We start from the raw sequence: 11,553 nt of genomic DNA, 5'->3' as shown, positions 1-11,553 counted from the left end.
CTTAAGTACCAGCTCTTATGCTTTAAAGGACAACTTTAGTTTTTTACAACAAGGGTTCATATTTTAGATTGTAATTAAAGAATATATAAGATTAGTGTTAAAATTATTTCATTTACTTCTTTCTATTGTTTTAGAGATTCTTATTTCAGTGGTTGGGGGCATGCGTACAAGTGGCTAAATATGCATTTTACATAGAATAAGTCCATTCCCAAGAGACAACGCAACCTTTCATGGTTGGATGTGACTTATGGGGGCTAGAAGTGTTACTGTAAATAGCAATAAAGAAACTGCTGGCTTATTGTGTCTAAAAAGACATATTTAGCCACTTGTACGCATGCCCCCATGCGTACGCATGCCCCACATTTTAGCACGGTAAACGTGATAAAACAATAGAACGAAGCAAATTAAAACATTTTAACACTCACTTTTTCTTTTCTCTAATTACAATCTATAATATGAACCCTAAAAAACTAAAGTTGTCCTTTAATTTTAAGGCCTGTCCATACTGTCTCCGACCATCTAACTTTTCGTCTGAAATGTCCGGTTCAACTAGAAAATGACATCACTCGCATCTTCTGAAAAGCATTACGCCGAACTAGAGTTTGGAAAGCTGCACGCCGGAGAGTTGGAACTCTCGGACAAAAAGTTTGGATGTCGGAGACAGTATGGACAGGCCTTTAAGTTAAGGCATAAGAGCTGGTACTTAAGACAATCAAAATACAGCCCCTAGAGTCATGTGATCAAGACGGACCTGTCCGATTTTTCATATTCCATCCTGACTGGCGAATTTCGAACATCGCTGGCCCACTTTGGGCTTGCCGTGCCGTTATATTTATTTTTATTTTTATTAAATAAATACAGATTTCCAAAATAGCGAACATACAGTAGCTGATCGATAAGGTCACATCTATTAACTGAATATCATGCTGTATTGAAGGAGAAGGAGACATAAACTTACTAGTAAGACTCCTCAGGGCGACAAGTGACCTGGTACCCATATATGGAGATTCATGTACTGTATATGGAGATATGCTGTGAGAGTCCAAACATGCTACTCAGTTATTCGTTATGTGAAAGTCCTATGAAGTCTATGACATCTGACATCATACATACAATCCCTTTTATGCCCATACATGGAGATTCCTATCTGTAGAACCAGCCACACATATATGGGCTGTCTTGGTCATCTGTCATGGCCATATATGGATTCTGTTAGTGTGGTATGTGGCCGATGTGGCCTCCATATATGGGCAATCCCATATGAAGTCCTGTTAGATATGGGCTTAATATTGATGACATCAGGGAACTCCATATATGCGCATAAAAGGGAATCTGTTAGTGTGGTTTTAAGTGATGATAAGTAATACATCAAGTGCTAAGCAGGGTAATTTTCTAATTAGGGTAAGTAGGGTAATTTTCTTTTACTTTATTTTTCTCTTTTTACTTTAGAGGTTTGATAATAACACATTGTCATTATTATAAAATCATAATTTCTGTGTAATATGTCATGTATTTTGGTGTAACCCCTCCAGGCTCTGAGTGCACCAAGCAGTACTCCTATAGTGTTCAGAAACTACACCGCCTCTGTGTGGCTGAACAGTGTCAATGCATGTCAGGTACTTTCTTACATTACTCCCCTTTGATTGATTGATTGATTGATTGATTGATTGATTGATTGAATACTTTATTAGAAGGTTGCACAGGAAAAGGTAACGTTTCATGACAGTACAGTTCACTGGTACAAGGTCAACTAAAAGGAGATCCAAGAAAGCCTTTCGGCTTGTTTACATAGGAAACCTTTATGTACCTCATATAACATTGACAGACAGATAGAACACAGTGCTATGCAGAGGATATCATCATTAGCACAAAAAAAAAAACAGCCATAAAACAGAAGAAAAAATAAAATAAAAATAAAAATAAAACAATCATGAGTGTCTGACTAATATTACAACAGGTCTTGTGTATGCAGCATTGTTACTTGTTCTATTGCAGTGGTTCTCAAAGTGGGGTCTGGGGACCCCCAGGGGTCCTTGAGCCTGAGGGGGTTCCAGCCAGGGGGTTCCCAGAAAAATGTGTTAATATGGCATAAAAATCTGTTAAAAGCTCACAATGCGCTTGTAGATTGCTACTTTCAAAAAGAAATCTTGAAAAAATGTGAATAATTTTAAAATCTTTTCTGGGGGTCCATGGCACAAAATAGTTTTGGATGGGGGTTGGTATGAGGACCACTGTTCTATTGTACTGTGTTGTTGTGTGGTGTTCTATTTTGTTATGTTGTTGTGTTGTATTTTGTGTTGTATTTTGTGGCGTTGCGATGTGTTGTATTGAACTTTGTTGTGATATGTTTGTGTTGTATTTTATTGTAATTGTATTTTATTGTATTGTGTTTGTGTTACATTATATTGTTTAGTGAGCTGTGCCACGTACAGAGGGTCTGCGGGAGGCATCTCAATGGAGGATCATATCCGGGAGACCTGTGAACCTCATATCAAATATGGTGAGTCTACTGTGAACCTCATATTAAATATGGTGAGTCTACTATCTGTAATCTGCTCTGTACTGTAACCATAATCCAAAATGTAATTTACTGTAATCTAATGTGCACTCTACTTCAATCTACTACTGATCTACAGGGTACAGGGTAATGTGTACGCAATGTGTAATCTAATGTATGTATACTGTCTACTACTCCGTATATAATATACTGCATACTCTACTATGTGCTCCATATCTGCTGCATACTCTACTGTGTACTCGACTGAGTCGACTTCATTACACAAGTCGACTCCCACCAGAGAAAGTCGAAAGTCGAAGTTGAAAAAAAAAAAACCTTTGTATTTTTTTCTATCATTATTTTTGCTCCATGCATGCGTCTGTACAGCATTCAAACAGTAGGATTGCTTATTGTCAAGGACGGAATGATCCAGTATTACAGTGCTACATTACATTTGGTATAACATCTGCTATTTTCACAATTTCTGCCTCTATATATTTGACAATTTGGACAATGTTTAATTTGTCATTTTAGAGGTATTAAAAAGTCCTTAAATTGGCACTTTAGAAAAAGATATATAGAGGGTGAAGATACCCTCTATATACTTAAACTTTATGTTGGTTTGTTTACAGTTGAGTGTGAAAACAATGTTGCACACTAAGTTAATCATCTGGGGACCCCCCAAAATAATTGGGGGGTCGTGTGTGATGTGATGACGTCATCAAACGATAAAGTCGACTTCAACTCAACTTTTTACTGAGTCGAGTCGACTTGCTAAAATCACAAGTCGTTAATGCCCTACTGCATACTCTGTGTACTTTGTATATAAACTGCTGTATACTCTGCATGTGTACTCATAATAATGTAATATCCTGTGCCCTCCAGCCTACAGAGTGGTGGTGAACTCTCAGACAACAGAGGGAGACTTCATCATTTACACGGCCACGGTGGAGCAAGTCCTAAAGAGCCCTGCCAAAGGTCAGAAACCACTGCTTTGTATTCTTACTCTATTATATTTTATTACCCGGCTTGTTAGAACGCTTGATTCTGATTGGTCAGTTGCTGAAATCAGCGGTCTGTTATTTCTGGATAGCAGACCGCTCCGCTCTATAACAGACCTCTCTGCCTAATCAAAGACTCAGAGCAGCTGCTGCAGTCAAGCTGCACTGCGTGAATCTTGTGCTGTATGTATCCAACATGTCAGCCATGTAAACAACCACACAGCGACATTTAGAACTAAACGATGCTCTCAAGAATGTTTTTTTTTAATATTTTAAGCGAGAAATAGACGACGTAGTATCAGAAAATGGATTCTATCTAATCAGCACTTCCTTGTTTTCCAAGGCGACCATGTCGCGCTGTGCGGGGACGCCCAGCACAACACTTAAACAAGGAAATACTTTTTGTTTTTAGTTTTGAGTCAAATTATTAATTTTATTTAGTAGCCGGGTAATAAGCGGGATAAATACTGTCTCCTTGGGGGTTGTCCATATATAACATCCCTTCGAACTGATAACTCCCCTCGGCTAGCGCCTCGGGGAGTTATCAGTCCGTCGGGATGTTATATATGGACAACCCCCGCGGAGCCAGTATTTATCCCTTACATATTGTCACTGTTGGGATTATTCGCCGTCGGTGCTACTCCATTACACTGTCCAGTTTCCAAATGTAAAGGCAACCCCAGGGGTCTATCCATGGCCACCACAGATTTTCAATGAATGTTTGCCTATTGTAACTTAAAGGGGTGTTTCACTTTAAAAAAAAACATTTAGATTAAATAAAAACACCCATAATTTTTTTCTGGTGACTCATAATAACCTCCTAATACGTGAGCAGGCCGTGTTTTTCCATAACTTTTTTCATTTATTTTTAATAATTCTTTGGAAAATGAAAAAAAATGTAACACAAAAAAGAATTATTAAAAATAAATGAAATAATGCTCACGTATTAGGAGGGTAATAGGAGTCACCAGAAAGATAATGGGTGTTTTTAATGAGTCTATCATGGTTAAAATGGAGTTTGAAGTTACAATGGCCAATGGGTGTGTGTATGGGGAGAGGCCCTGGGCCTGGAGGGCCTGATAACATTTACATCAAATATCTAAATATTGAATCAAGCAAATTAAAATCTGTATCTGATCACTCTACTATGTACTTGTTCACATACCTTATAAACGTTATAGCCTCAAACTTCAGCAACATATTACAACATAGATATTGTATTATGTAGCATTTTTATTGCATTGCATTGCAGTGCAGTCCAGTGTGTAGTGTTTCAATCACTTGTTGTGTTGTATTGTGTTGTATTTCAGAGTTTGCCCTCCTGGCTAAAGGTGTGGACATTGACTTGATAAAGAAAGTGACCTGCAGTTCAGTGGATCTGCAGCTCAACTCCCAGTACCTCATAATGGGAACCAACGGCAAGGAGTACACCCTGTCTGATCGCTTCGGGTCAGTTTCTGTCTTATGATTCTCCCCTTCCATATTTATTTTATTCTACCCTTATTCTTTACTGTCAATAAGTGTGCATCTTCTATTGTGTTCTGTTCTATATATAGAAATATACTTTTATTTTATTGCTCCTAGTATTGATGCTTTCTTGTATAGCATTGTATGTCTTTATATGTCTTGATCAATTGAATTGAATTACACAGGACCACAATGGAAACAAGCCCTCTGGGCTCTTTGTGTTATCCTTTTAGCATTATTGTATAACTGTACCTCTGTACTTTTTGCAAACTGTTTTCAATCAATCAATCACTCAATCATATGACGTCATGAGAGCGCGACACAGGTGCACCCCTAAGTAAAAATCAGGCTTGACACAGTAATGAAGTAATATTCAAATCTATTTTGTTATAGTATTAAAGTGATGTTCTAGACCTGTATTTTCTTTGACGGTGCTTTTCCTGTGTTCTATAGGTATCGTTTCCCGCTAGACTCAGAGGCCCTGGTGGAGCTGTGGCCTGCGGCCGATTGCCGTGATCCTTCGTGTGGGGAACACAGGGCACTGTTAGACGACTTCTCCATGGAGCTGTTGTTGGATGGCTGTCCTTAAGGCAGCTGAAGATGCACAACCCACTTAACACGCACCGCATCGCATCGCACTGTACAGCTCAGCACAATGTACACTATGCCAACATAACAGTCTCCAGTACATATTCCTTTTGATACTGACATACTGTAACATAACAAGAAAGAACAATTTAGCCAATACATGTACAATTGAATAGCGTCCTGACATAATGGCATTGTTTTTGTTTTCAAACAAATAAAATTGCCTCAATAAAATCATTGTTGATTTCTTTTGAAATCCTTCAGACTTTTTTTTTAATTATTTAAGTTTACAAATGTTATCCCTTTAGAAAATGTCTGAAATCTTGGGTCTTGAAGTCTGGGTCATGTCAACATATATGTTACAAACATCAAATCAAACATATGTTACATATGTTTGCCTTTTGCAAAGGCTAAAAATGTTATTGTGACCGTCATTTTGCAGTTACTATCAAAACCTCCACCCGTCTGTCTGTCAGTCTGTCCGTCAGTCAGTCAGTCAGTCAGTCAGTCAGTCAGTCAGTCTGTCTGTCCGTCACGTCACACTTTTGCCCTACTCATATCCGCCAGCGTTGCCAGCGTTGCCCCGATCCATGCCAAACTTTGGACACACACTCCTTGGCTGCCAATACTGGATGGAATACTTTCCTTCTGAACATTGAATGACTCCACCACCATAGGGGACATTATGTGTTTATATGGATGCCAATTCAGAACCTCTGCCAGGAGGCTAATTTGTGCAAAACTACATTTTGGCCAGTACTCCTACAGATGTTGTCCAAAAATCACGCAAATCGGTAGACACTGACAGTATCTCTACAGTCATGTGATCGACATGGATCTGTCTGATTGTCCATATTCCATCCTGATTGGCTGAGATTGGCTTTCAAAGTTTGTAAGATTGGTCCGTTTTTGGACAAAATGCCTCAAATCACAAACTGGTCTGCTGCCTGTTCATCACCGCTACAGACCTACAGTACTTCATCATGTTCTGGACGGTAAGCAGGCTCTGATATTTTTTTCAGTAATTTCATGAATAGACTAGAAAGAAGAAGTGTGGTTACCGTGATGCGAGTCACACTTGAATTCCGCCCTTGTCGTTTTATGCCCAAAAATGTCTTATTTTTATTATTCCCAGTGTAATACCCCAAAAAATACAATTCATTAACTTAAGCCTTGGTTTTCATTTCTGTGATTTTCTGAGAGTGTGTCCGAACAGATCCTGAAAAGGGGACTGGTGTGATGTCACACCAGGGCCCATTTCCTACTGGACCACCTCAAGAAGGGGGCGGTACTTTTTGGGAGGCTATATTTTATTGAGACTAGGCCTATACTGTATGGCCGGCTACAGACCTAAAGGCACAAAGTCTAGTGAGAGTTGTGTGGGGGGAGCGGGGGGCAGAGACAGCACAATGCATTCCGGATGGAAGTCACATGGTTTGAAGTCTAGTGAGAGTCCTGTGGTGTTGCTTAAGCACAAGCACAGTTGCTTAAGCACAAGCACAGTTGCTTAAGCACAAGCACAGAGAGTTGTAGGCAAGCAGTAGAGGGCAGACAAGCTGCACTTGATGAGACAGAAGGGCAGGGTTCAACTGCCAACCAATAGGACGATGCAATCCCACACAGGTGTGTTCACTTGTAGTTTGTACTCCACAGCAGCAGAGCCTGTCTGCACTGCAGTGACATGAAACCTCCATTTCAGAACGAAAAATATTATAAATAAATTAAGTGTGTGTAACAGTAAACATTCGACAATAACAATGAATATTACAAATATGTATTTACATGTCATACATGGTGACAGTGATGCCTACACAGATGCAATTGATTGAATGTGCTATTCATAATAAAATGTAAGCTTTATACAGTGGTGAAACAAATACTCAAATTCATTGCTTAAATAAAAGTATCAATACTGAAACATACAAACACTTTGTTAAAAGTAACTTTTTTAAATAGCAGATCTACAAGCTCACAACGTGTCGCATGGTGGCACGCTGTGAGCTTGTAAATCCATTTTACCTGTCACCAAAAAGCAGCAGGTACTCTGCCTTCACCCGATGACACCTCCAAAAGAACTACATGGCCAAATACCATATCTGCTTCCTCCTCAAGCAGAACCGCCCACTTCCGCAAAGCATTGTGGGAAATGTATTCTTTTTTGGAACAGACTTTGACTGAACACACAACTTTGACTGAACTTAGTGCGTAAGAGTGCGTTCCAGTGTGAGTGCAGCCTATGAGGTGGAACCATGAGGTAAAGTGGTGCTAAAATTGGAACAATACAGAAAAGATTAGCATGGCACCATAGTATCTAAGACAAATGTGGTCTAGAACCGCAAACCGTGAGCTAACAAACCACTGACAAAGGTCTGCTGCCACAGAAGCATAGAAAAGCTCTGTCATTAACCATCACCATAGTAGTTAAACATTACCATGGAAGAGTATGCAAGTCATGAGCATTTAACCATTGTGTCCTGTATTGCTTAATGACTGGATGCAATCTGTTAGAGACATTTTACATTTGGTTAGTGTCGACAAAAATCCTTGTGTTTAATTTTGTTGCATTATTTCAGTGTGTTTGTTTTTTAGGTTTTACTTTATTCTTGTGTTCCTTTCATTCTGTAGGCATTATTGTTCCTATTTTCCTGTTCTACCCTGTTACTGTCTTATCTCACCTCCCTGTGCTTGCTCGTTTTCTCCACCTGTGTCCTGTTAGTCTCTTAGCCAATCCCTGTGTTGATTGTTAGTTGTGTTCACCTGTGTCTGGTTAACCCTGTGAGTATTTAAACCCTCAGTTTCTTGAGCTTAGTTAAATGTGTAAGCAGTGTTCAGTAGCTACGATTTAGTGCTCTCAATATATGCCTATGTTTATTCTTGTGATCCTGTGTTTGGTGGAAAAAAAACATCCTCTATTAGATCTGCTCTGCCTCTTGACTAACACTTGAGTCACACCCTGACTAAAAGGGTTTTAGTATGTTTTATGGGAGTAATCTATGAAAAATATCACTTAACGTCATGCTAAAGAAATAATGTCATACTTTCTTGTGAGGCTGAATTGTTTGCAGTACAGCTATCAGTTGTTTGTTTAAATAATTGGTGTTTTTTGCAATAAATACATAAAATGGAAGTGGTAGTTTTCAATTTACGTAATTTATTAGAACAGCTCAAAGCAATGGAGTTCAGAAGTTTTCTTGAATAAACTTAATTTAGCTAATCAATGAAGCTATGGTTATATAATACCACATTGAGAAACTAGTTGCAAACAGTCATATTTTTTTATTCAAAAGTGAAAACCACAAATGCACTTGATTTAACAAAAAACATTTAAAAAAAATAACTTGGTTGAAACTGCTATAGTCTTTCTTGATCATCTGAAACTAATAAAATGTGCTTTCAATGAACGTGTAAATCTGGATGTTCTAATAAGATGGTTTTAAAGAACAAACTAAATTGCAGTTGTCATAATGAACCCTGGTCATAAGAGGGTGTATCTAGTAGATTCAGTCACTGTCAGGGGTAGAGGTGTTTGCTGTGGATTTTCATCTATTGACCTGTCGGCTATCCTTTTCACTTTAAATATAACCTCCAACATGTCATTAGTGTGAAAATCCTGGTAGTGCAGAGGTAAAGTAGAGGACTCACAACCTGAAGGTTGTGGGTTTGAATCTCACTACTGGAAAGTCTTCAACTTTGGTCTTTTTAAGGCGAAGAGCATGGAAGCAGCCCACCGCCCTCGTCACACCCTCTTTTAGCTCTGGTAGGAGAGGGAGGGGCCCAACCTCTTCTTCACGCCCTCTTTTAGCTCCGGTAGGAGAGGGTGGGGCATAGATAAAGCCTGCCCCCAGGGGGAGGAGTTTAGGAAATTTACATATTAATTATATAATTACATTTTATTGAATGATATTTTTGAGGGGATGGTTATTGTTTAATTGTGGTTTTACCCCATTGCAAATTTTTTTTCCTTCACCCTTTATTATACCTGTATTTATTATTTTATTAAAGCTTTTGAGTTTTTTTTTTGTTTTGTTTTATTTGGGTTGACTTTGAGTTTTGTTTGTGCTTTTGAGTTGACTTTTAGTTTTGTTTGAGCTTTGAACCTGCAACCTTTGATATATGAACCTTTGATTCATCTTTTGAGCCACGCTGGCATAGGAGGACAATCGGGAATGTTATATTTAACCCGCCTTTTAGAATTCAAATGGACAGTGAAAATGTTTATCTTGGGTTTCGAAACCCAGGTCTTTCACATATGAACCCTAGACTTATGTCTTGTGCCATGCTGACATGAAGAATCAATCAGGAAAGTAATATTTAACCCACCTTTTAGCCATGCTTACCTCTGCTACAGACAGATCGCAGGTTCAAGTCCCATGCCATAAAGGTACATGGAGGACCATCGGGGAGACCTTGTCCCTCCCCTGTTTCCTGAGAGGTAAAGGTGCAGGGGTTATGTCTGAAAGAACTCTGTACAGCTGAAAATGTACAGGTCGAAATTCAGAAGGGTCAAATTCAGAGATGAAGAAAATGTTCCACGTTTTCAACGATGGCATGTACTTCCAAGCTGAAAATGTACAACTAGAGGTAATCAAAGGCGCTATGATTCTGAATTTCTACCTAATGATCTGCAGTGTGGGACAGTGTAGTGGTCTACAGATCAGACTCTCGGCTCAGAGGTTTCATGTTCAAATCCCAGTCCTCCTACAGATCACGGCTTTATTATTTGGACCTTTTCCAGGTTAAAATACAAAATATGTAGGCTACTCAAAAGCACCAGAAAACATTGGCTGTGAGAGATGGTGTAGTGATTTAAAGATCAGACTCAGCTCAGAGGTTCCATGTTCAAATCCTTATCCTCCTACAGTTCAATGCAGGAGTCCTTTGACCTTTTCAAGGCTAAAATACAAGATAACAACTCAAAACAAAAGCACCAGGAGATACCAGGAGATTCCTGTTGAGGGCCCAAAGGTGCCTTGGCTCAATGGTGTGGTGTGCGGTTGTCCTGGTCCTCAGTTTCAGACAGGTTCAAGTCCCATGCCCAAGGTACACATACAATATTTGTGTTATTAAAGTGTTTCAAAACCATTCAAATGTGTCACTTTTCCCCCCTAGATTCTTTTGAAAATAACAGATCTACAAGCTCACAACACATTGTGATTGTAGATCGATAGATTTGATGCTACAGTATATTAACCTACTTTGTTGGGGACCCCTGGGGTGCCTGGACCCACTTTGAGAACCACTGGTGTAGTATTCCATTAATGATCAACTTTAGGTTACCTTTCCCGATGATGCTGTAAACTCTGTGCCGGACAGTTCTTGTGTTTGGAATGATTTGCTTTGTTTTGATTGTGTAAAATATCAGCTGACCAAAGACCATTTCCAGTGCAAAGATACAAATGAGGCTGGTACAGGTTATTAAGAGTTTGGGTATTTCGTAATTTTTGTTTTTATTAACAAGTGTATCCCTTTGATAGGATTTGTATGCTTCTTTAGGTCAGCAATGCCCCCAAAACATACTGTACACATTATACAAGGGAAACCACGATTCAGGCAAAAAAAAGAAAAAAAAAAAAAAAAAAGGAAAAGAAAAGAGAAGAAAAAAAAATCTTTTTAAATTATAATACAGTCTTGAGGAAAAAATATAAATAACTTTTTTTTTTCTTCTCTGGTTGAGCTCACTCTATGGTACAGACATATAATAAATAGATCGGGTCTGATCTATGAATCATCTCTCTACGAGTCCATTTGTGTAGCAGCATTAGAGCAAAAAACAAAGCCAATGGAAACGAGACCTCCCGTTTCCCTGGAAAACCTTTTTTTTTTTCTTTTTTTTTTACGAATCCCCAAATCGTCGCATTAGCCCCGTCGTCTCCCACCCTCCCTCCCTCCCTCCCTCCCCACATCTCAGCCAATGATAGACAGTGATATTGCATCGTGTGAGAAGAAGAAACAATCCAGGGATAATCATATCTCTGCAATGTAAATGGCAACACGTAAATG

The 11,553-nt window shown here is 38.9% G+C and overlaps 1 protein-coding gene across 2 annotated transcripts in view; it reads left to right on the top strand.

Annotated features, from left to right (window-relative positions):
• Nucleotides 1-5,802, top strand: part of c5 (complement component 5) — a 43,127-nt gene extending 37,325 nt beyond the window's left edge. For both annotated transcript variants that reach the window (XM_080738229.1, XM_080738228.1), the window contains exons 38-42: nucleotides 1,533-1,616; nucleotides 2,414-2,500; nucleotides 3,383-3,475; nucleotides 4,809-4,947; nucleotides 5,419-5,802. In XM_080738229.1, coding sequence (XP_080594355.1) covers nucleotides 1,533-1,616; nucleotides 2,414-2,500; nucleotides 3,383-3,475; nucleotides 4,809-4,947; nucleotides 5,419-5,554 — 539 coding nt within the window. In that variant the 3' untranslated portion in view covers nucleotides 5,555-5,802. The remainder of the gene's footprint in view (nucleotides 1-1,532; nucleotides 1,617-2,413; nucleotides 2,501-3,382; nucleotides 3,476-4,808; nucleotides 4,948-5,418) is intronic.
• The last annotated feature ends 5,751 nt before the right edge of the window (nucleotides 5,803-11,553 follow it).

The sequence above is a fragment of the Nannobrachium achirus genome (genome assembly GCF_963921795.1).
Source record: "Nannobrachium achirus genome assembly, chromosome: 12".
Classification (NCBI taxonomy): Eukaryota; Metazoa; Chordata; class Actinopteri; order Myctophiformes; family Myctophidae; genus Nannobrachium; species Nannobrachium achirus.
Note: the sequence above shows the minus strand (reverse complement) of the source record. Positions and strands in the feature narration are given on the sequence as shown.